The sequence below is a fragment of the Nothobranchius furzeri genome, chromosome 18, assembly GCF_043380555.1.
Source record: "Nothobranchius furzeri strain GRZ-AD chromosome 18, NfurGRZ-RIMD1, whole genome shotgun sequence".
Taxonomy (NCBI): Eukaryota; Metazoa; Chordata; class Actinopteri; order Cyprinodontiformes; family Nothobranchiidae; genus Nothobranchius; species Nothobranchius furzeri.
The window spans coordinates 30,493,091-30,518,819 of record NC_091758.1 but is presented as its reverse complement, the minus strand read 5'-3'; the positions used below and the strand labels follow the sequence as shown (position 1 = coordinate 30,518,819).

At 43.0% G+C, this 25,729-nt stretch overlaps 3 protein-coding genes across 7 annotated transcripts in view; 1 reads left to right on the top strand and 2 right to left on the bottom strand.

Annotated features, from left to right (window-relative positions):
* Positions 1-19,910, bottom strand: part of LOC107392273 (cleavage and polyadenylation specificity factor subunit 3) — a 29,863-nt gene extending 9,953 nt beyond the window's left edge. Inside the window, exons 1-4 of one of the 4 annotated variants that reach the window (XM_070546808.1) lie at positions 19,773-19,905; positions 19,497-19,601; positions 12,263-12,362; positions 12,002-12,135 (exon numbers count right to left, since the gene is read on the bottom strand). In XM_070546808.1, the coding sequence (XP_070402909.1) occupies positions 12,002-12,135; positions 12,263-12,362; positions 19,497-19,508 (246 nt within the window). In that variant the 5' untranslated portion in view covers positions 19,509-19,601; positions 19,773-19,905. Of the gene's footprint in view, positions 1-12,001; positions 12,136-12,262; positions 12,363-19,496; positions 19,602-19,772 lie in introns of those variants that run through there. The other 3 variants (XM_054741629.2, XM_015969982.3, XM_070546809.1) reach the window with 3 other exon arrangements.
* Positions 19,911-19,982: 72 nt separating this feature from the next.
* Positions 19,983-22,791, top strand: itgb1bp1 (integrin beta 1 binding protein 1). Its single transcript, XM_015969983.3, has 7 exons — positions 19,983-20,120; positions 21,040-21,156; positions 21,234-21,312; positions 21,383-21,513; positions 21,585-21,677; positions 21,750-21,899; positions 21,981-22,791. Exons 2-7 carry the CDS (start codon positions 21,085-21,087, stop codon positions 22,050-22,052), a joined length of 597 nt encoding a protein of 198 aa, XP_015825469.1. The 5' UTR covers positions 19,983-20,120; positions 21,040-21,084; the 3' UTR covers positions 22,053-22,791.
* Positions 22,792-24,124: 1,333 nt separating this feature from the next.
* asap2a (ArfGAP with SH3 domain, ankyrin repeat and PH domain 2a) overlaps positions 24,125-25,729 on the bottom strand; it is a 57,871-nt gene continuing 56,266 nt past the window's right edge. For both annotated transcript variants that reach the window (XM_015969978.3, XM_015969980.3), the window contains one exon: positions 24,125-24,392. In XM_015969978.3, coding sequence (XP_015825464.1) covers positions 24,318-24,392 — 75 coding nt within the window. In that variant the 3' untranslated portion in view covers positions 24,125-24,317. The remainder of the gene's footprint in view (positions 24,393-25,729) is intronic.

Sequence of the window (25,729 nt, the reverse complement as noted above, 5' to 3'; positions counted from 1 at the left end):
TGTCTACGCATTGATATTTGTGGTCTGCTGCTGCTTTCTCCTCCAGCTGACTTTTACTTCCTCCCATAGGAATATCTGAGCTTTTAGTTGCCCAGAGAACGACTTAAAGGCATTCATTCCTACCAGAGATCACTGCAAATGCATAAAAATACAAGTAAACTTCGATCTTTAAGGTATTTGTGAACGGCTACTGTTTGTTATTTTAGCTTGGAACAATTTTTGCCATTAGTTGTGGTAGCCATCTTGGACTGACTTGACTCCACATCGAGTTACAGATGCACGTTCATGTTCATGAGATATTTTCTTCTCCACATTTCAGTGCATTCAGATAGCTCGTGATTATGACCACATGGCCTAAAGTTAGTGAATAAATAATCTTGTGTGTGCCCTCTAATGAGGTCACAGTGATGTCATCTGGGTTATCTCAGCCTGGACCTAGAGTGTGCATGTTCACTATAACAAAGCTGTGTCCCAAACGGAAGTAACAGAGTGTAACCTCTGACTTCTAGCATCTTTCTTTCTCATATTAAAATATGATGAACATTAAAACGTATTTTATTTATTTCAGAATTGTTGACGCATTTGTTAATTTATTCACGCGGGTCATGATTTGTAAAGGGATCTGCTCTTACTAGGGCTTATTACTCATCCTCAGGTCCTCGCCACTCTGCAGAACCTTATGGAGATTTTCAGAAGTTTGTGTCGTCTTTACTGCCTCCAGATTGTCTGTCCCTCAGATATCCTTTATGGAGAGAGCCTGGTTCTACGAGTTCAGCTGTGAGTAACCATAAGATGGACAAAGACGTAAGCAAAGTGAACACTGAGGACAGGAAGGGTCTACTGGTTATAGACACAAGCTGTGTTGTTGTTGTTAAAGTGGAGCTGATTCCTTCACCCAAGAAAGTGCCTGTTCAAAATTCGTTCTCTTCTACAAATGATCAACCTTTTATTTCCTCTGACTCACACCAGCAGCTGGAGGACGACCCGCCAAGTCAGCAAAACAAAGACGCTTTAAAAACGAGTGAAGCTCTGGAAACTGATCTGGGTTCGGAGAAAGAGAAGAAGGTAGAAAGTGACGTCCCTTTGCCCAGCGTCCAGCCACCTCTGCTTTCTGAACCAGACACTTTGGAGGAGCGAGCTGAAAGAATCCTTGGGATCTGTCTAACCGACGGTGTGGTGGAGCAGCAGCCTGAAGGAGAAGAACCAAACTTTGACTTGAAGGATGAGGAAGCTGAGCTGTCTCCGGAGGACGCAGAGACACAAAACCCTGCTGAGGTTCTACAACCTGAGGAAACTAACAGTTTGGAAAACAGTAAGGACTTCAGACCTCTGGTAGCAGAAGATGAAAATAAGGGAGTGGCAGATTTGTCGCAAGACACTGCTGACCAACATCTTAAAACTTCCATTGAAGAAGCTGATGAAACACAGCTTTAATCCACAAGTAAAACAGATCAGAAACAAGACAAAACTCTCCTTGTTGAGGATGAATCTCCTAAATCTCCCGACTTCTCCCACTCTTTGTTTCCTCCTCTCCATCCTTCATTTTCTTCAGCATTAACAGATTCAAACACACGGATACAGCTCGATCCTGACCTGGTGACATCTTCAGCCCTCACTAGCACCTCACCCTTCTCTTTGCTGCAGCTTCCCTCTCCTCCCTCTGTGTTATAACCTCACAACTGAAAAGGGGGGTGAGGTTCTAATGTCCCAAAACAAAAACAAATGTACCAAAACGGAGTACAGATGAGCAGTAGCTTCTTTTGACTTTCTTAAGTGCACACACATCTGTCTAAACGTCTTCTAGGACCAATAGAATGACATAAGCAAAATACTTGAGAGTTATAATCTCTTTTTTATTACTTATCACACTTAGTGAATTTGCCAAACATTAAATGTGCACAATGAAGCAGCTGCGGAGACGAGCTCAAGGTTAAAGAGTCGCTCCTCGTCGGAGCGTCCATGAACTGCTTAAATCCTGTTTGAAGAGGTGAGGCGAGCAATCAGTTCATTTGCTGCAGGTGTGATCCCTGATCCGCGTCCTGGATATTCCTCCCCTCGATATTGCCGCTGTCTGTCCTTGTTGCGGGGATCCTCCCCCGTTGTCCCGGCAACCCTGCACCTCGTTGCATCAGGAGCTCACGCCCCCACTCTCTTCTCTGCTCTCCTCTTCTCCTCCAAGGACCCGAAGTTGTGTGAAGTCCCCGGTAACAGAGAAAACAATTACTCAAAGCCCATAACACTCTGAATCAGCGGACTCTTCCTTTGACTTCACTTCTCACACAGGCCAGCTTCCAAGTCCTCCTCCTCTTGAAGCAACAATTCCAGCTACTGAAGAAGAATCTGGAGCTGAACACGAGCATGAAAAGAGTGAAAGCAAAATCAACAGGGACTCCCTTACCTCAAACATGAAGGAGGAAGTGATGTCACAGCAGAAAGATACAGATGGTGCAGCTAAAGAACCGCAGAAGCACCCAGATGTCAAAACGTTGCCTCAGCAGCTTGGATGTGGTGAGGCTGAAGATGAAAGGTCTTCTAAAGAAAGCAACGAGGGCGTCACTGATATCATACAGACGCCTGAAGCAGAAGAAGAGAGGGAAGAAAATCCAAGTGATGGTCAAGACGTCATCCTTCTCCAACAGCAATGGGAGTTTAACCAACATGAGGATGTTTTACGCCTAGAAGAAAGCGATGCCATTCAAAGTTGTGATCTTATTACAGGCCTTAGTCAAGACACAAACGCTCACATTCAGATAAATACTGAAATCTTGCTAACACACGTCTCCATTCCCTCTCATTCATCAGCTTTAGAGGAGGAGTCACTCTTAGGTGAGCTCCCACTTCCCAGCATCCCAACTCTTCCTTCTGTAGCTCCTGAGTCCAAGAAAGACCGTGGTCCTCTTTTGGAAATGGTCTCGGTCTGTAATTCACCACTGATTGTTGACATTCCTGCTGCACATACTGCATAAATCACTACTCCTGTTTTTGATCTGGACCCTTGTGACGAGTCCACCCAGTTCCCATATTCTGCCTCCTCTTCACCCCCCGTTTCACCTCCGACTACCACTTCACACGATGAAACCCTTTCTCCACACTTTTCTCCATCTGCTGCACACAAAGAAAAAGCTCAGTATCCAAAGACTCTTCGGGACGTGGTGAATCACATCAGGAAGCATACGGCGCCCGACTCCGAGAGCGAAGACGAGGAGGTGAGCGAGCCGTGGGACCCGGAAGTTGTTTGCGAAGATGTGAGTTATTTAGATGTGGTGGTGGATAAAAAACTTGAGAGCTTGGATGAAGTAGGAGAGCCAGATGTTTTAAAGAAACGTGCTGAGATAGGACACATGGAGCAGGACGGGAAGGAGCCACACGATGATGAAGACACTCAGTCCTGCGGCGGTCCCAGCCGCCACGTCTCTGATGACAGAGTTCTCATAGTGGATGAGAAAACTAGACTTCATGCCAACATAGAGAGGAGTAATGAGGAGTTTGACTCAGCTCAAGGAGACATTTGCTGCTCTAGTGATGCACAAGAGGAAACCTCATCTGGAAGTGAAGAGGAGGCGGAGCCAAATAAATCTGGTGACAGTGAGGAGCATCCAGCGGAGGAGGAGAATGTGACAAACCAGACAGATTCTAATAAGGTCAAAGGTTAAGATTACACAACTTTAATCTGATCCTATGTCAAATCTGTGTTGAATTTAATAACAAATGAAAATATTTTACTAACAACCTTTATTACATATTTGAAACTAGTGTCAAGTACTTGTACTTCATCTCTAGTATCGGTGTCGTTTTAAAAGCTTTTATTTTCATTTGCTGAAGGGTGAAAACAAGGACTAGTGAGGTTATATCTGCAGCTTTAGAGACGTGTTGTAGAAATAGATCAACAGGTTGTTTTGTTGTGTGCTGATTAAGTTTAGTACAAATAAAGAAAAGCTTGACACATTATATTATATTCAATAACTTCATTACTTTTTAAAAGATTTATTTTGGTTTGCATTTTAAATTCTGTCATCCTGTCCCTCTAAACGTGATTTAACATAAAAGGAGCCATCATCAGGTGTACCTCTTATGCATAAGAATGATCGGATCAGAGACCAGATGTTTGATGACGTAGAAATATATTTAATAAAAAGATATCAGCACTTAAAGAGCAAGTCACCCCGTACAAGAAACTTACTCCACTCCCACTTCATGTTTGAAAAATGCAACAAATGCTGTTGCTTGGCAGACCGGGAGGGCGGAGCCGCTAACAAATACACACATACACAGGCTCACAATGGCATTGTGACATCATAATGTACCAGATGACATCATAGCATACCTCTTAGCCAATAGTGGTGGCAGATTTAAATTCAAATACAGTGCAGAATTTTTCCCTGACGACGGCGCAACACTGCCAGTTTTAGGCAGAATATTTAAATTTTAACCAAGATGCACTGAAGTGCCAAATTATTGACTACACGTGTCTGCAGCACGATTAGACACTCCTTTATATGGTTTATCAGCAAAAAAAATGTGATTTTGGGGTGACTTGCTCTTTAAAGAAGATGATACAACCCTCTTCAGACAAATAACAAACCGTTTGACATCAAATAAATTTCTCTTTGGTCTTGATGCTCATATAGCAGTAAAGGTTATAAATATAAACAGAGATTTCAGTTTTCCTGGTAGTGTTTAACCAAAGAGCAATGTGACAAAAACTATAAGTTACTTAGAAGTTAAATATGTACATAAAGATAACCTGCAGTTGAGCCTCATGACTTTTCTGTTTGCTAAATCAAGCCAAATGACTCTTCTATTAGCTGATGGATCCATTTTTAAATGTAAACAAGTCTAAATAGTTTGTTCACTTAATGTTATTAAAGTTATAACTTATTCACTGATGAAAAGTGGCATTTCTTTCTATTTCTGACAAACTGGTGCAGAAATAAAGATCAGTCCCTTCTCCAGACATCACTACTGTACACGGCAGATAGCATGTAGGTCTAGTTATAGAAATGTACGTTTATAACTCATATGTCAGATTCAAAGTAGTTTTATCTTGACTGTTTATCTGTAATCTGACCTGCTTAAGGGGTTTTTGTTTGATTTTCTTTTCCCAGCAGGTGTATTTTATATAAATGATAAAACCAGTTTACCTTGAGGGATGTTAAAGTCTCCCAGTAAAGCACAGGAAACTTTTCAGATATATCTAAAAGTCTAAACATGTCAGATATTGGGCTAGGTTTGTTTGTGAGTAGTTGTATTACCTGCTAGAGCTGCTCTCTGGAAGACCAGTCAGCAAACAGAGACCGCAGAGAAAAGGTCCTACTCTCTCGAGATGGAACTTGTACTGAAGTCTGAAAGGTTCTAGCCTTAATAATAAAGCATTTTAATTGATGCACCTGAGCTGTAACTATGGTAACGCAAGATTCCACATTCTGTCATAGGTGACAGACAGCGCTCCATAGGGAGTCAAAGTCATGCCCATCTACTTCCAGACCATGGGTTCCCGGAAGAACAAAAAAATGAATGCAAGTCAACGGGGCTAAAAATGCTATTTTCTAATTCCGCTTGTTATGTGCCATGGATTTCACATATGATGTCCATGAAGATGCATTTTAATACCAAGAACGTGTTTATTTTCTAAAGGGAGGAAACGTTATTTTAAGTTTTGTGTAATAAGTCCAGGACTACAAATGCGCTTTGTGAAAGTGACATTAGCGAACCAGACACGGAGGAAAACAGGGCTAATGGCAGAGATTCTGCAGCTTGACTATTGAATGGATTTAGATGAACTTTACATGTGTGATTATGTGCTTTATGTTGGGTTTATTCAGGTTGTAGAAGCTAAGTGTCTCCTTTAAAAGGTCCCGACTAGACTAGAGCCCTGCACTGAAGCCCTAGGCTTTGGGCCAACGACTGTGTAATTACCTCGGACACGGGCCGGGCCGGGCACCTTTATTTCTAATCGAATTCATTAAAAAAAATTGAAACACTTAAATGCAGCAGTAGAGCCCTGCACGAGACTGTTTTCTTCATCCCGCTCCTGCCCGCTCCCACAGAATTTCTGACAATTACCGCCCACAACTGCTACGTGTGTGTTACACTCCCGCCCGCACCCCCAGTGTGCATGTCTACACCCGCCCGCAACAGCAAAACTCTGAGAAATTATTACCTCACAATAAAAGAGATGTATTGAGTTTATGTCCTCTCTGGTCCTGTAGAAAACATGTCATTTTATAGGCTATACCAGGGGTCGGCAACCCGCGGCTCTTCCATCCATCTGATGCGGCTCTCTGTGCTTGTAAAATAATGAATGGATATTTAAATAAAATGCTTTATGTTTTACTGAATTAAGTTCGTCTGCATGCGTCAGGGTAACTCTTTCTATTCTTTCTCCGTCAAAATAAACGGTCAGATACGGGAACTATCCAGTCAACACAACACAAGCCCTGCTTTTGACTGTTTTGTTTTCTTGTGAAAATTGTTGGAAAGAGATAACATTTAACTTGATTACCACCAGAGCCAGTGCGCCGTTATCTCCGTGACGGTAAACAAGGGAAAAACAAATTGATCGGATACTGCATGTCTTTTAACACATTGGTCAGGATTGACGCTCGTTGTTTTCATTTAGTTGGTTAAATAAAAGTCGGGCCCGGGTCGGGCCAGAGAATCCTGAAAACCTTTTTGGACCAGGTTGGGCTGGGGCTCCGTCCCCTCAGGCTGGGCCGGACACGGGCTCAGATTTTAGGCCCGTGCAGGGCTCTGGTTCAGACCTCAGACCCAGGTCGGAGGCAGTCTCTAGGGGCCCTGAGGTTGTCCTGTAGGATGTAAACTCTATTTATCTAAACAGAGAGTAAGACAGTGTGTGTGTGTGTGTGTGTGTGTGTGTGTGCGTGTGTGTGTGTGTGTGTGTGTGTGTGTGTGTGTGTGTGTGTGTGCGTGTCATGTTGGGATCGAGTCTTTTGACCCACGACATGCAGAATCACGAAGAGACAAGGTGAGTAAAAATAATATATCTTTATTTGAGTTTGACGAGGCTGGGGAGACGTCGGAGGAGGGCGGTTCTGGCAGCGTTGGATTCCAGTAAGGTAGTGGAGCGCTGAGAGGGGGGCGTGTCAGGTCTGAGTGGTAGCTGTTGGAGGAGGCTGGGAGCTGAGCACCGGTTCCAGGAGTGGGCAGGTGAGCGCAGGAGAGCAGAGGGCCAAAGGGAGAAGTGGTGTGGCGGGTGGACAGGAGATCCGGAGACGCCTTGTTGTAACAGGTGAGAGTGCAGGTTGACGAGCTGGTAACAGGCAGATGATGAGAGTACCTGAGCGGGAGAACGGAGGAAACGGGACAGGTGATGACGAGGCTTTAACAGGCAGAACAGCATGCAAACAACTAGAAACAGGTCTAGAGCTGGTGTATGCTACCCAATGCGAGTAATCATCCGGCACTGGTGAGTTGTCACACCGCTCCTTAAATCTCCTGCGAGCTGATGAGGGAATTCGCAGCAGCTGCTCTCCGGGCACGCCCACCTGCAAACAGGAAAACGCATGGAGAGGTTAGCTACACCCATTGTGACAGTAACCCCAGCTCAAAGGCCGCCACCCGGTGGCCAAGCAGAGGAGGAGGAGGAGGAGGAGGAGGAGGAGGAGGAGGAGGAGGAGGAAGCCTGCGCTGCATCAAAGTCCCGGATGAGGGACGGGTTGTCGATCCAAGATGCTGGGATCCGTTGCCGATGTTCCGGACCATAACCCACCCAATCAACCAAGAACTGGCGGCCCCGACCACGGGGTCTGGCCTCAAGGAGGCGCTGGACACGATAACCAAGATCGTCGTTAGACAGATGAACAGGAGGAGGAGCAGGGGCTGGAGAAGGACACAATGGAATCGATGAGACGGGCTTAAGGAGGGAGACGAAAAAACAGGGTGAACCTTCAGGGAGGAGGGCAGCGAGAGACGGACCGACCAAGGGTTGATGACTTTGCTGATGGAGTAGGGACCAATAAACCAGGGAGTGAGCTTCTTGCTAGTGTCCTTCAACTTAATGTCTCTGGTGGACAGCCAGACCTGTTGCCCACAAGTGTACGGAGGAGCGGGATGACGGTGGCGGTCTGCCAACCGTCGGTTGCGATCAGCCGTTCGCTGGAGGGCCGCACGGGTCTGGGTCCACATCCTTTTTGCTCTGCGAATAAACTGGGGTATAGTGACAGCGGGAGGAAGATCTGAAGGGAAAAGTGGGGGTTGATCGCCCAGAGACGATTCGAAAGGTGACTGACCTGTAGCTGAGGAAGTGTGGGTGTTGTGGGCATACTCAATCCAGGGGAGTTGGGTGCTCCAGCTGGAAAGACTGGAGGAGCACACACAGCGGAGCATGGCTTCGAGCTCCTGGTTGAGCCGCTCACATTGGCTGTTAGTTTGGGGGTGGTAGCCGGAGCTCAGAGAAACCGTGGCTCCCAGGGAGGCAGCAAACTCTTTCCAGATTCTCGAGAGGAACTGGGGGCCTCGGTCAGACAAGATCTCGTCCGGGATGCCGTGAAGTCGGAAGACGTGCTTGATCAGAAGTTCAGCGGTTACTGAGGAGGAAGGCAGAGACTTTAGTGGGATGAAGTGACAAGCCTTAGAGAATCTGTCAATGATGGTAAGTATGACTGAGAATCCTTTAGAGGGGGGTAGACCGGTGACAAAATCGAGGGCGATGTGAGACCAAGGACGAGAGGGAATGGAAAGGGGACGGAGTAGTCTGGTGGGAGGCTGGTTCTCTGATTTATTATGGGCACAGACCTGACAAGCCTTGACATACTCCTTAATGTCCTGGAACATGGATGGCCACCAGAAGGACCAGCGGATCAGGGCGAGGGTGCGGGCCACTCCTGGGTGGACAGAGAATCAAGTTGTGTGGGCCCAGTGGATTACAGCACCTCGGACCTACTGGGGCACATACAGCTTGTGGGGCGGTCCCTTACCTGGGCCAGGGTCCATTCCTTGGGCATCCAGGACCTTCTGTGTGATCTCTCAGGTGACTGCCCCGAGCACACAGGATGAGGGAAGGATGGTTGCAGGTTCTTGATCCTTGTCGGATGCATATTGTCGGGACAGGGCGTCGGGTTTGACGTTCTTTGTGCCTGGTCGAAAGGAGATGACAAAATTGAACCGGATGAAGAACAGAGACCAGCGGGATTGCCTGGGGTTTAGTCTTTTAGCCTCCTTGAGATAGGCAAGGTTCTTATGGTCAGTCCAGATCACTATGGGGTGCTCAGCTCCCTCCAGCCAATGGCGCCACTCCTCAAGAGCCAACTTCACCGCTAGCAGTTCTCGGTCGCCCACATCATAGTTTTGCTCCGCCAGGGTCAGTTTTCTAGAGAAAAAGGCACAGGGATGGAGTTGGTAATCAGAGAGGGAGATTTGGGAGAGAACGGCACCCACATCCGAATCGGAAGCATCCACTTCAAGGGTAAACTGGCGAGCAGGGTCAGGGCGAGAGAGGATGGGGGCTTGAGTGAAACGGTCCTTCAACTCAAGAAAGGCGTTGTTTGCGGCCTCGGACCAGACGAAGGGGTGTTTAGTGGAGGTCAACTGGGTGAGGGGTGAGGCCACTTCACTGTAGCCGCGAATAAAACGCCTGTAGAAATTGGCGAAGCCGAGGAACCGCTGCAACTGCTTGCGAGTGGCAGGGGTCGGCCATTCTCAAACTGCTTCCACCTTCTCGGGATCCGTCCATAAGCGCCCACTCTCCAGAATGAAACCCAGGAACTTGACTGAAGGGGCATGGAACTCGCACTTTTCCGCTTTGACAAAAAGGCGGTTTTCAAGGAGGCATTGCAGGACTGCTCAGATATGTTGGTAGTGCTCAGATGGGGTGTTGGAGAAGATCAATATGTCATCCAAGTATACGGTAACAAATTTATCTATGTAGTCACTTAGAATGGAGTTTACCAGGGATTGAAAGACAGCGGGCGCGTTGGTAAGGCTGAAGGGCATGATGAGATACTCGAAATGACCCAGGGGAGTCTTGAAGGACGTCTTCCACTCATCTCCCTCCCGGATCCTGACGAGGTGGTAGGCGTTTTGTAGGTCCAGTTTAGTGAAAATGGTTGCATTCTGGACTGGGTCAAAAGTTGAAGAGAGCAGGGGTAATGGATATTTGTTTTTACCGTAATTTGGTTGAGCCCTCTGTAATCAATCTAGGGTCGCAGGGATCCATCCTTCTTAGACACAAAGAAGAAGCCTGCTCCAAGTGGAGAAGTGGATGGGCGAATAATGCCTGCAGCCAAGGACTCAGAGATATAGGTGGCCATGCACTCTTGTTCAGGCTTGGACAGGTTATACAGTCTGCTGGAAGATAGAGTGGCTCCTTGGAGGAGGTCAATGCAGCAGTCGTACGGTCGATGAGGTGGTAGTGAGGCTGCTCGGTCCTTACAGAAAACAGCTTGCAGGTCGTGGTATTCAGGGGGTATTAGAGACAGGTCAGGAGGAGTGGGGGGTACGGGTGCCGGAGCCTGGGAGGACAGGTTAGCAGATAAGAGACAGTGAGAGAGGCAAAACGGACTTCAAGAAATTATCTGGATGGTCCTCCAATCAATGTGAGGGTTGTGTGTAGTGAGCCAGTCATGCCCCAGGACAATAGGTGATTGGGGTGAGGGAAAAACAAAAAATGACAATATTTCATGGTGGTTACCCGAAACCTGCAGCTTGATGGGTACTGTTTGGTGAGTAATAGTGGTTAAGGAGCTGCCGTCCAGCGATGAGACTCTGATGGGGTTGGACAGGGGCGTCGTGGGGATTTTAAGTTGGTCCACGATGTTCAGGTCAAGCAGGTTCCTCTCGCACCTGGAGTCCACTAGGGCTTTAGCGGGAACACTCTGCTGGTTAAAAAGGATGGAACAGGTTAACAGGCACCGAGAATTTTTAGAATCAAGGTTTCCACCCACCAATACTCCCAGTCCTATTGGTGGGCTCTTCCTTTTGGATGAACGGGGCAGTTGATCAGGAAATGTCTGGACAGACCTCAATAAAGACACAGCCGAGAGGTGATCCGACGCTACTTCTCCTCTGGAGTCAGCCCGGCCCGGCCTATCTGCATGGGCTCCTCCTGGTTGATTGGGGCCGAGGCTGGGTTGACAGGTGGTTGCGAGTGGATCGTCCGGTTGGGCTGAGGTGGCTGGAAACACTGCTAGGAACATGGTAGTCGAGTCTTAAATCTTTTCTCTCTCCGTACCGCAAGACTGATTAGGTCCTCCAGGTTCTCCGGTTCAGGACAGTAGGCGAGCTGGTCAGGGGCAGCTGGTGAAAAATATTTTTGGTGGGGCTGTGCTATTTTTTTTTTAAACAAACTTGTGCTTTCTGAGCTTTGTGCACAACTTTACTATTTCCTGAATTAAGCACAGCTCTTTTATTTCCGTCTTACATTATTGGACAAACTGATTAATCCAGGTGTGTCTGACTATTGGCACGCTGCCTTGCGGACCAAGGTTGAAAAATACTGCATTAAATTGCACATAAAATAACATGACCATAAATGGTAAATAGGCAATGCAAGAGGCAAGTAACAAAAACATGTTTAATTTCAACATTTGAGTGAACACGAAAAATTATAAGCAGGTCACTGTTACAGTAATGGTAGTAAACACTACTTAGACAAAATGCCAGAAATGTACACTGTTAGGACTTATGGAAAGTGGAAACACGTTCATAGGAAATAATGTCATCAGTATCCTCTTACAAATGTCATATTTCCCACTTTTTGGGACAAATCAGAAATGTTTTATTGTCCCAAAAGCTGGGAAATTTGTTTGCTGCAGCAGAAGTATAACAAGTAAAATGGAATCAGATTGATGTATGTACAAATTTACTTGAAATACACATTTACATGATTAAATATGTATAATAGGTATGTGTGTTGAAATTAGTTTTTACAGTTATTGCACATTAAACAATGTACATGTTATTAAACAAATGTCCCGGTTTGTGGGACAACCAAGGATTTCTGATTCTGATTGTCTTGTTTACAGAAATGTAATGTACAGCTTACCTCTGCACCCAGCTGCTGTTCTCCCTGTCCAAACGTCCTCCGTTTCTTTGTTGGCTGCTGCACTGATGCGCTGCATTCCTCAGTCAGAGAATGAATGGAGTCCCCAATGAGACACAAGTTCCACATCCACATTACTGTGGATCCCAGCCGTTTTGAATAACAAACACAGAAAGCAAAATAACGCATTAGCGTGATTGCATCCAGCTAGCCACTGCTTCCTGGTGTACCAATTTTGGGAGAAGCGTCGTGTGTACAATTTACCTCTCTCCTTGTCCTGCTGGCTTATCTTTACGTCGGGCTGATCTGGTCCAAGCTCTTTGACATTAAGTTTTTCCACCATAGTTCTCCTCTCGAACGGATACTGGAGAAGAGACCGAACTGAATTCAGTGGCTGCTGAGATCCGGTATCCTGGTTGTAGGCTCACTGGCGTCCATGTCTGCGTCTGCTCCATGTGCGTCACGAGTCACGACCAAAAACGTGCTGGAGTCGAGACTCTCCGAGCTCTACCGAACACCAACGAAAGCCTTGGCGGTAGCTCTATCGCCCATCATGCTTCTGAAACGTTCTGAAACAACGTCGACGCTGATTGGATACATTCCCATTCCTACCCTTTGATTTTCTTGACAGCAATTGGACAGCTGGTCCCGTCTTGTTTGGGCGATTGAAAAACAGCACAAACAGCGTGTGTGTGTGTGTGCGTGTGTGTGTGTGTGTGTGTGTGTGTGTGTGTGTGTGTGTGTGTGTACCATTAGGTTTTGTAAGGTGATGCATTAGTCTGGCAGATAAAACAAAGTGATAATAAGGCAGATGAAAATTTTCAGAGGCTAATTAGATGCTCTAATCACACTTAGGTGTGTAAAAAACCCACAATGTTAATTATTATGAGCAGAACATGTCAAAGAAATTGATAAAATGTGGAAAAAACTTTTCACTGCAGACATTTTTGTCACATTATCTCTTTCGAATAAATAAGCTTCTAGCACACAGGTGGCCAATTCCTACAGAAAATATATTTCACTAAAATGACGTTCAGGGTTAAATAGCCCACTGTCTGTAAATGTTTCTTCTACCTTCATTTGTTATTTTCAAATGTAGGTGTTACATTTAAATTATCTTCAATTTTGCCTTCAACCCATATGAATTTTTTTATTTATTTATCTGATTAAATATGCTTATCAAATTAAATCAGCTGTTTGCGATCAATCATTTACTCTGTACAAATATTTAGCTTTTTTACAAGATGGTTTCTAATTGTGTTTTATTTTATTATATCTGACATGTTTGATTAGAAACTACAAACATAAGCTGGTAAATGTTTCTAATTAACATAGATTTGTTTTATAATTTAATTAATTTATTAATTAAAAATACTACTACTACCAAAGCTTCCTAGGTGATGTTGTTGTTGTTGTTGTTGTTGTTGTTGTTGTGTTTATAATTGAGAAAGTTAATGAAAAGAAAGTAAAAAAATAATAATAAATAAATTAAAATAAATTCCACTACTACTTATAAAGAAGTAAAGAAGTTTAATTAAATTGACTAATTGATTAATTAATAAAAATAATAGTTGATTAATTAATTATATCCACAATATTTTCTTTAGTGTTCTTAACTTTACTTTTTCATGTAAGTAGTAGTAGTAGTTGTAGTAGTAGTGTGATAGTGGTAGTGGTGGTAGAAGTAGTTGTAGTACTAGATCTAGCAGTAGAAGCAGTAGTAGTGCAGAACTGTTGGGGGCGGAGCTTAAGTGTCCTTTGATCTGATGACATCTTAAAGAGTTCATCAGCTTCATCAACAGCACAGTTAATATGTCAGAAGAGAAGTTACCTTTGTCGAAGACACATAGTTTGTCTCTATTTTAACAGCGTTTCGTACAACAGAATGATTACAAAAGTGCATCACCTCAGTACAAAAAACGGTCACACGTTTCAAAAACCAGACATCGAGCAACAACAAAAAAAAAAATATTTTATCCACTCAGTTATTTGGTCAATAATTCACCGGATTTTTCTAATTGTCAAAGCCATCAATATTAAGAATCAACTTTCAGAAGGGGACACGGGTTTCTTCGATCGTCTAGTGAATAATATCCTGTGTAAACTTGGCGTAATAAAAAACCTTCCTAATAACCCAAAGTCGACCGAAAGATTTGCTAATAAAGTTTGCTCCGATCTTCGAAGGACAGAATCATTTGCTAGCCTCGCAGATGTGGTCAAATCAAAAGATGAAAGAGTGTCGAACGGGATTGTGGATGCTATCGTTCAAAGATTGAGATCTTTTCGGGAGTTTTTTTCAGCCAACTACAGACTGTGGAAAAATGACGGGTTTATATTCATTGCGTTTACATGCTATGTAGTGCTTTATCTTATAACGAACCTGTTGTGAAACATACATGTACAACTAACAATGTCCTGATATGACCTTTTGTCGAGACGCCCATGTGAGTGCAAAGCATGGTCTGACTCACCCTGACAACAGTCAAAGTAAGCACACACAGACACGGAAACTAGTTCCAGCGGCCAGGACAACATTCAACCACATGAGCCACACCTGGAGGAAGTGAAGCCTAGAGCAAACAAGCAACACTCACGGCTCAAGCATTGCACTCAGCACCCAATCAGAAACAAGAGCATGCGCCGATCACGCGCTCCTCAACCTATCACAAGAAGACACACCCTAGGGGGAAGAGCCAGAAACCTACTTAAACACTTTTCATCTCAAGTTGTTCGAGTTAGACCATTCTGAGTACACGGCGTGAGCACTTGCTGTATGCTGCACTGTGTTGGTCTCCACTATCTGCAGATTGTGCATTAAATCGAGTTTGAACTTTAACGTTGAGTCGATCGTCTTCTTCCACATCAACCAACTCGGGGAGGTCAGAGTCGATCATTTTGGACCTCAACAACGGCTGATAGTCTTGATGGAAAGTGGAAAGTCAAGTATTTAAGAGAGAAATAAAAACTGAATCCAATAATCAAAGCTGGATTTCCCAGTTTGTAGTTTTGAGAAACGCCAGGCTGCCTCCGTCCACCGGAGACCCACGTAAGCCCCTTTAGGAAGGGAAATCATATTTAGACATGCTCAGAAGTCTTATAAAGCATCGTATTCTACAATTTTTCAGCAATTACCTTAAATTTGGTATCTAAGTGCTTAGATTGTTCAGGACATGCAGCTATGACTTGTAGTATTGATGCGTTTATTACGTTTTAAGATGATCAATAGCTTTCCTAAGTGAGTGGAGTTAATTAGATAATTTGTTGGCTTTCCTATCATACAGTGTCTCTTTAGATAAGTTATGAAGTTATTAGTTAGATAAAGTAAGAGGTTATTACTTATTAGATGAATTATTCAGCTTTTAGATTAATTTTAGTTTAGCTCAAATCTGAGCTATCTCAATGAAAGCTGAAAAATGTCAGAAGTGCATATCTGTACAAACAAAAGTGTTTGAAATAGGAAGCAGGTTAAAGCAATCGCTTATTTGGTCCTACTAGTTTCTTAGTTAGATAAATTGTTAGATTATTAGATGACAAACAGATGCACATTTACACACAGAAAAGTCTAAAAAGATGCGTCCAATAGGAAACATTTAGCAGAGTGTTGTAGAAAAAACTGGAAGAGGAGTTTATGATGAGCGAAGGGAACATTTACACGTACGTGTTAGATCCTGCCTGGGAGACTCTTTCAACTTTAAATCAATTCAATCCCTTCTTTTCGGGCTATGTACGCAAAATATTAACTGTATTTTGATATAAAACTGGACTAAAAATACAGAAGGCGTTCGTTTTAGACCAAATGGACCTAGAAGTGATGTTTAGCAAAGAAAAAGATGAGAAAATCAACGTAGAAAAGACGTTTATTGACAAGCTGAAGAATATAAAAGCAGCTTGCAGAAAAGATAGTTTTCATTGAACATCTGCAAACACATTTTGATCAAGAACGTCAGTTCAGACTCATTCGTGTCTAGGAGCAGAGGAACGCCCAGCATAAGGTCGCCAATAATGAACAGAACTCAAGGCACGGTTTAATACAAAAGGTTCATTTGCAATGTTTGCTCTTTGAAAGTGTGCTGAGATGACTGGTGCTATAACTTGGTGATATAAACTGAATAGAATAACTAACCTGAGAAAAACAGCAACAGCTTCCCCCAGAAACCTTAAAGAGAAATGAGACCAAGAGCTCTGACCACCTGAAGTAAGTGCTGCTTGTGAGCCTTTTAGTCTCTGGAAACAAAATATTCTTTATGATGTCACTCACGCGCCCTATTGGTTTGTCCTATTGGTTCTAGAATCTTCTATTAATTAGAACATTCTGCTGCTGCTGCTGCTGCTGCTGCTACAGCAAGCAGGTTCCTTATTGTTCTTCAACAGAGGATTGTTTTCTTTATTAAAGGACCTTCTGCTTTGCCAGATGAGGAAGGGATTACCTGAATGCATCTCTATGATCACTAAGCTTAGCCTTACTGCAGCAAGAAAAAGCAGTTTACCAACATTAAAGTAGCAGCGGTGACTAAACTTTTCAAGATAAAGGCCCAAATGACCTTGCAGGCCACATAAATGAGATATTGTTCATTATAAAAAAATCTAATATTATTTTATTATGCTTTTGTAGTGGATCTACACAAGATGTGATGATTCCATATAAATATGAAATATCAACCTGATTGGTCTTTGAATGTTTAAACAGAAGAGTTTAGGATTCTTTGCTTGTTCAGGGACCATAAACACACTTCGCATTAATTCAGACAGCATCAAGTATATAGTAAAAATTTTACATTTAATTTTTCTAAACTAATTATAATACATTATTATAATACATACAGGTGCTGGCCAGTAAATTAGAATATCATCAAAAGGTTGAAAATATTTCAGTAATTCCATTCAAAACGTGAAACTTGTACATTATATTCATGCAATGCACACAGACCAATGTATTTCCGATGTTTATTACGTTTAATTTTGATATTTATAGGTGACAACCAATGAAAACATCAAATCTGGTATCTCAGAAAATTAGAATATTCTAAAGGCCAATGAAAAAATGTTTGTTTCTCTAATGTTGGCCAACTGAAAAGAATGAACATGAAAAGAATGTGCATGTATAGCACTCAATACTTAGTCGGGGCTCCTTTTGCCTCAATAACTGCAGTAATGCGGCGTGGCATGGACTCGATCAGTCTGTGGCACTGCTCAGGTGTTATGAGAGCCCAGGTTGCTCTGATAGTCGTCTTCAGCTCCTCTGCATTGTTGGGTCTAGCGTATTGCATCCTCCGCTTCACAATACCCCATAGATTTTCTATGGGGTTAAGGTCAGGCGAGTTTGCTGGCCAATCAAGGACAGGGATACCATGGTCCTTGAACCAGGTGCTGGTGGTTTTGGCACTGTGTGCAGGTGCCAAGTCCTGTTGAAAGGTGAAGTCTGCATCCCCATAAAGTTGGTCAGCAGCAGGAAGCATGAAGTGCTCTAAAACTTCCTGGTAGACGGCTGCATTGACCCTGGACCTCAGGAAACAGAGTGGGCCAACACCGGCAGATGACATGGCACCCCACACCATCACTGACGGTGGAAACTTTACACTGGACCTCATGCAACGTGGATTCTGTGCTTCTCCGCTCTTCCTCCAGACTCTGGGTCCTTGATTTCCAAAGGAAATGCAGAACTTGCTTTCATCAGAAAACATAACTTTGGACCACTCAGCATCAGTCCAGTCCTTTTTGTCCTTGGCCCAGGCGAGACGCTTCTTGCGCTGTTTCATGTTCAAGAGTGGCTTGACACACGGAATGCGACACCTGAATCCCATGTCTTTCATGAGTCTCCTCGTGGTGGTTCTTGAAGCGCTGACTCCAGCTGCAGTCCACTCTTTGTGGATCTCCCCCACATTTTTGAATGGGTTTGTCATCACAATTCTCTGCAGGGTGCGGTTATCCCTAGAGCTTGTACACTTTTTTCTACCACATTTTTTCCGTCCCTTCGCCTGTCTGTTAATGTGCTTGGACACAGAGCTCTGCGAACAGCCAGCTTCTTTAGCAATCACCTTTTGTGTCTTGCCCTCCTTGTGCAAGGTGTCAATGATTGTCTTTTGGACAGCTGTTAAGTCAGAAGTCTTCCCCATGATTGTGGTTCCTTCAAAACAAGACTGAGGGACCTTTTAAAGGCCTTTGCAGGTGTTTTGAGTAAATCAGCTGATTAGAGTGGCAGCAGGTGTCTTCTATATTCAGCCTTTTCAGAATATTCTAATTTTTTGAGATACCAAATTTGGAGTTTTCATTAGTAGTCACTTATGAATATCAAATTTAAATGTAATGAACATTGGAAATACATTGGTCTGTGTGCATTGCATGAATATAATGTACAAGTTTCACGTTTTGAATGGAATTACTGAAATATTTTCAACCTTTTGATGATATTCTAATTTACTGGCCAGCACCTGTATACCGTAAATCCTCTAATATTGGCCTGTATTCAATTAACGGCCGGGTATCACATTTTGGCCAGTGTCGGAGTCGACGCAGGTGAATAATGGCCGGTGTTTTATTGTGGCCGGGTGGAATGTGGTAACAAGCAAGTACCGGGGGTGGGGTGGTGGTGGTGGTGGTGGTGGTGGTGGTGGTGGGGGGGGGGTTTGTGTCATCCATCTCGCTTTTGATTTGCTAATGACAGACCGCGATTTGGCAGGTGCGGAGACGAAGAGGCGGCGAAAATTTGATATCACGTTCAAAGAGAACGTGCTGATTATGTAAACAGAGCAAATGAGATAAACATATTTGCTCTGTTTACATAGTTTAAAGTCACCTAGTGGTTATTTACTGGTACTACTGCCTTGACAATGACACTCCCAATGGATAAGATGAGGATAATTTATTAGCATTTAATACAGCTGTGTAATGACGTATAAATTATTAATATCAAAAAATTGTCTGATGTAATGTTTTACATACAGCACACGACTTCTTTTGGCATACAAACAACCAGTTTGTATCCAAAGACAAGGCTATGTAAAATGTGAATGAACTTTTATTAGTAACTTTGGTAAGTTTCAGATTTCAATTCATGAAGTAACATCAATGGAGGTGGGACCCAATAAATGCAGCCTGCCTAGTGTAGTCCGTTTATTTAATCCGGCTCTGGGTGGAAGTGACTGCATCCATGGGGAATATTTGAAAAAACGTATGTCTCACTCTCAGGTGCTCTTCAGCATCAAATAAAATTGTGGAATATGAGGAAGAAGATCCGGTGATCTGAGGCACTCTGAGGTTTTCATTTATTAAACAAGGAAACACCGACGCGGGCCCGGCGACAGCGGGGGGAGTCCCCGCCACGGCCGCGGCGGTGCCGCCCGCCCGATGTTGGACAAAGTTGAAATTTTGCTAAACACACACCTAGCGTTCTTCTTATATGAAAATATTAAATTCATATTGTATGCGTACTTAAAACTTGAATCGAAGTTCATAAAAAGGCTGCAATCATACTCCAAAAAAACGATAAAAAAAATCTTACATTCTTCATCATCACAGTGAGACTCAACAGGTGTAGAAGACAGTCCCGCCCCCGTGGTGTCAACAAAGTGCCTGTCGGCAGGCTGCAGATATTGTCTCACTGCATCTGGACACGACGATTCAAAAGTAAAATTAATTGGTTAAAGTTATGAGATACTGTATTGTGTATGTAAACAGCTAGCGAGGGTCCGTCCGTGGACCGTGCGTGGCAGGAGAGGCAGTTAGCTACAATGGTAACGCAAAAAGTTCCTTTGCCAAATTTATAAATTCTACATACCTCTGCTTTGGGCCCGCTTTTTTTTTTCCTCCTTCCTTTGCTTTGGGAATGCTGATCCCGATGGCTTAGGTGTTCTTTTCACAGCAGGATCGAGCGCAATTTGTGGCAGCGGCAGCACGAGTGGCACTTGCAGTGGCAGCTCTGATACTTCCGGGTGGTGCCACGGCTTTTAGTGGCACCCACGGCTTTTAGTGGCACTAGCCACGCCCCCTACCACTGCTGCCATTACACTTCCGGGTGGTGCCACGACTTTTGGCGGCCGCAGCCAGACCCTTCTCAAGGAAAACGGGAGCGTTAACATTTATAAAAGTGTAGAAGAAAAACATTTAAGACACACAGTACGAACAGGTATGTTTGTGGAAACTAGCTAAAGCTAGCGGAGTCGTTTTGCTTTTTAATGCGTTGTTAAAGTTTGTGTTTAACTTCTTAAATAAATGCGGCGTAAGGAACACCGAAGAGCTTTCAGCTACTATAAGTATATTATGTAGCTACAATGTAATAAGTATTTATATTGAAAGCGTTCATTGGCTAACAGTTAGGTACGTCACGGTCGGCACCTTGATTCAGGCGTTTTGTTTTACTTTTTAATGTATTAAAGTCTTATTTATCATTCATATGCTTACTTAAACTCGGCCAAAAAATAAGTATTTAGATAAGAACGTTACCAGGAGTTTGCGATTTACAATCATAGGTGTTCAGAAAATGATGGTTTCTTTACCCGATGCTTTAGATTCAACTTTTATTTGTAATTATTGCAAAATAACACGTCTACCTAAAATTGACCTTTTTTTCCCATGCTGCTGTTATTTCTAGATTTTTTTTATATTTAATGATCTGTTTTAACATTTAGACCTCAGATTGTGTTTATTTAATACTATACCTATTATTACTTCTACAGATATGCATACTTACCATTGTTATTACATTTGCATACAATTTGTTACATTTTCCTCTGGGATCAATAAAGTATTTTAGAATTGGAATTATAGCCCTTTCATTGCTCGTTTACAAAATATAAAAGTACAACAAAAGTAAATATTTCAACCTGAAGTAATTTTATACAATTTAAAATTATTAAACCAATCGCTTTTAGGAAAATAATTGATTAAAAACAGTAAAATCTAACATTTAATGAGAAGTGCTGTGCTGTTGTGGGACAGGCATCCATTATTTAAAATATAGTTCCCAGTTAATAATTTAGTTTGTTGAGACTTGAGAAGGCTGCTCTGTTGCGAGTTTTAACGCTTTAGGGTGTGGGAACGTCCAGGTTTCTGGTTCACGGAGGGTCTGGATGCGGTCGTCATGGTGAAGGATGTTCCGGAAAGTCAAGAAGCGCCACAGCAGCAGCAGCTCGCAGAGCAGCGAGATCAGCACCAAGAGCAAGGCACCAAAACCTGTTTACATTAACGCCACATCAGGAGCACACCGTTTTGTTACATTCTTGTTTTTGTTTCTGTTTAGTCTGTTGACTCCAGTGTAGGAGGACTCTCCAGATCGAGCACGGTTGCCAGCCTTGATACAGACTCCAACAAGAGCTCAGGTTGGTGTGAAATGTTACTAAACTAAATTTGAACGCACCTCGTCTTTTGTAACAAAATGCTTGATTGTAGGAAACAGCGCAACAGAGACATGCGCTGAGTTTCGGGTGAAGTATGTGGGAGTCATTAAGAACTTAGAATTTGAGATGAGTAAGACCCTGCAGGAGCCTTTAGACCTCATCAACTACATCGATGCTGCCCAGGTGGGATGTTTTTTTTAGTCTCAGAGGTTTGTCATTTAAAAGAGCTTTAAACCTTCTGCTTCTTTTCACAGCAAGACGGTAAACTGCCCTTCGTTCCTGAAGATGAGGAGATGGTTCTGGGTGTGTCAAAGTATGGGGTCAAAGTTGCCTCAGTGGACCAGTGTGTGAGTAGCAAGATGACCTGGATGTTTCTTAAACACACAGGAGAACCTAAAAAAAAGATTTCCTCTGTTCAGGACGTGTTGCATCGTCACCCTCTGTACTTGATCGTTCGTATGCTGTGTTACGACGACGGCCTGGGCGCGGGGAAGAACCTTCTGGCTCTGAAAACCACAGACTCCAAGCAAGAGGAGTGCAGCATCTGGGTGTACCAGTGCAGCAGCTCGGTGAGCAGCAAATGAAACCTGCCGTCTGGGGGCGTGTCTGCAGGGACTTTAAACGCCCCTTTGTGTTTGTCATCAACACAGGAGCAGGCTCAGGCCATCTGCAAGGTGATGTCGACGTCCTTTGACTGCTTTCTGTCATCAGACAAGTCCTGATGACAGAAAAACTTGTCGCTTTGGATCTGTTGGGGAGGAGGTGAAAGCCATTGAGGTTTCCTGGAGATGAGATCAGCTTCATCCAGCAATCGCACTAGAATGGAAATTAAAACCGGTCTCTTGGGGGTTGTTGATTGGACATCAATGTGGGTTTAGATGGACTTGATTTGTGATTTAAAATATGAGCTTCCCCAGAGATTGCTCTCAGTTTCCTGTCTGTGTGAATTTTAAGCTAAAGAAAATAACAAAAAGTCTTGAACATAAGTTCATGGTACAGAGTGGAGACGTGTAAGCAGGTTAGGTTAGGTTTATATTTATTTAATGTGGTACTAAAAGCTACAGAAGGACCTGTCCAGCATATGATTGTTACTGGGAGACACGAACCAGCAGCGAAACAGATTTAAGTGATGTTCCTCGTGTCTCATTTAGATCAGACGATGCCCTCTTGTTTGTGTTTGTAATCTGATTACAGTATTTGTACAATAAGTCACTTTGAAGGAAATTTACAACTTCTATCAGTGCCTCATTTTATTTTTATCTGTTTTTTATTTTTACATCAAGTCATTGCATTAGAGAATTTCTTGGTACCAGATCCTTTTTTGCCTCACATTAATTTAATCTGAAAATAATCTGATGTTTAGTTTTATTTTTTCCTCAGAAAGCATTTTGGGATTGGATGTTTACAGCTCCTACTTTACTTGACTTACATGACTTTTAAATAAAAAAATCTGGTACAGAACAGGAGTGAATTTGTTAGTGTGACTTACATTCAATAAATGAAAAAAATGTTGCTTTTCCTCATCTTCTTAAACCCAGTTTCACTCTTCAGCCGTTCACCGCTTCTATTTTCAGCCTCACACTCCAGTGGGTGTATACATATCACTAATCCTGTTTGCGGTCATTTTTATCATCCCAAAGATGCTTTTTTCCCCCTTTGCATGCGTGTGAATTGAGCCGTTCACCAATAGAGGGCGCCATCGACACATCTCTTTGCGTCAAGCATAAACTATGTTCTCCCACAAAAAAAAAGTCCAGGATTATTTCACATTTTATTTTTCCAGTTTCACGTTCCCACATACTCGCACAAGTGAAGCGTCGATGCGGCGAGCTTCAGTCGGTTAGTGAGGATGAATGAAGTCATGCGCAGTAGCATTTGCGTGTCCGCTCACGTCACTCCCAGGTCCAACTCTTCTCGTCGACACAGTGCATTAAAAAAACATTTATTGCTCAGCTTAAATCCACTGATTCCATTTAAATACCCACAAACATAAATAGATGCTTAAATCTTCCATTTCCAGTGAGTTAAGAAAGAGAACTCTTTCTCTGTCATTCATAAACACATGGAAGGCTCTGATTTTGGGCTCTAAATATAAACAATATGAACACAAAGGAAGTTGCTCTGCAACCAGGATGACCAGAGTTATTTTAAATCGCATCTTTCTACATGACAGAACCCTCAGATGACTTAAGCTGCACACTGACATTCCTGTATCTGGTTACGGCATCAAAACTCTTAATTTAGCTTTAAAAAACAATAAAGCAGCCTGCCAACGAGTGTTCCTGAAGGCAACAACACAGCTACAATCATATCTGCAGCTCGTCCTCTAACGCAACCATCTGGTTTCTCTAGTAAGGCAGAAGAACCGGAATGTCGCTGCTGGATTGGATGTAGGAACGCCAAATTGATGCCGGCAGGAAGTGTGGTGATGTTTGACGGTGAATTCATTACAAACGTCCAACAAAGTGGTTTTCTCCCAGCTGTGAAGAGTCAGAGGCATTAAAATAGGAATAAAAAACCCTGCAGCAGCTCCAGTGGGGCTGAATTGGGGACATGGAAGATCCTCCAGAGTTAGCACCAGTAAGTTCTCCACCCAGGAGAGCTGCTCCCATCAGCAGAAACTAAAGAACATCCCTCGTGCACCCACACATGTTCTAAATTCACATTTAGAGTTATTAGTTTGTTAAAATCTGCTCTAATCTCAAGAGTTTATGGAGTCTTGAGCACCGCAGCTGCAGACGGAACGGATAAAAACACTGAACAGGTGACCTTCATTAGTTTGTAACATGAATTAAGACAAAAAAAGTGCATTTATTGCCAGAGATGACTCACTACAATCATTTTTTTTAGTTCTGCAGGTCCTCGGTTATAGCCAGATTTGCTGCAGTTGTCGTGACAACACACGCACGCACAAAGATGCCGCCACGGTGATGATGGGGGAAATAAAACTGGGATGTTCTGATGGCTGCAGACGGGCGAGAGGATCTTCAATCAGAGATGGAGTGGACAAACGTAACAGGAAAGGCGCCTTTTCTCATTGGATCCCCTTCGATGTGACCCAGCTGCCAAGAGGAACGACAGAAGTGCATTATGGGGGAGTGAAACGCTGATGGGGCCAGGAAACACTAAAATACGGATCACATTAGTTAAAGTAAGCTACAGGAAAACAAACAGCAGCTAAAAAGCACAGACGTGGGTGTTTTATAACACATATCTGACCTTTTTCACCTCAGATGATCCAGTCCTGATTCTTCAAACCTCAACATTTCATATAATTTGTCTCATCGATTCGGTTTTATAAAACCATAAAAAGTAGATTCAACGGGAAAAAGATGACCTGAATTCCAAATGGAAATAATTAATGACACATTTATTTAATATTTTACAAACTTAATAAATGAACAACAAACTAAGACATGAGATCCAAGCAGCATCAGTTTCGGTTTAGAAATGATACAAGTAAATGTATGATTTATAATTTAGATTTGCTTAAAATAAAGTTAAATGCAACTCAAAGCCTTCAAATTCGTCCTGCTGACGTTTTAACCTGCAGATTGCTGCTTTTGTGCTCCAGTAATTTAATTATTGATTTTTGGTACAAAATTAGAAAAAAAAATGCATTTCGTACCTCATTTTGAGGCAAATTAACCTTTTGACCTGCAGGCCAACAGTCCATGTCTGTTTGAAAAATGCAATAAACCAAAAATATGAAGGTGCTTGAATAAACAGCTAATTATTATGACTTCACATCATTATTATTATAGATTATTATTACTGCACGTTAAACTGAACCTCAAATGAATGATTGCTTTCATTTTAAAGTTCAGAAGTCTTTTGTGGATCAGTTAATCTTCGATGTTTTTTAAAACTTTTATTAAACGTTTAGATGTTTTCAAGCCACTGTAGAGGATTTACTGACTAAGAATAACACCTGATTCACACCGATAACGTAACGGATGCAGTCCGGTTTCCAGACGACAGCGATTCGTTCGCTGAACGCCTCCAGAAACGTGCTCCTGCGAGAGCACCAAATCTTGTAAATGACTATACTAAATAACATGAGCTATCATATACTATAAGCTAATATCCCCATCATTAACAACTACAACAAAAGCAGCAAAAATAAATGCAACACAGGTTTTACTTTGATGTATACCAGACACACCTTCGCAGAGACGAGTCTCACTTCCTGTCTGGCTCGTGTCCTTTCTTTAACTTCATGCGGCATGTGGAATCTATGCGGAAACTATCCGGAGCTCCGCATCCTGATCCAATCCATACAGCAGCTTTTATGTTTGCCGAAGCCGTACGGAGTCCGGACCGCATCAGTTCCATACTCGGTGGGAATCAGGCGTCGGAATTGTCAGAAACAGGATTGAATCATACTGAGAGGAACGTC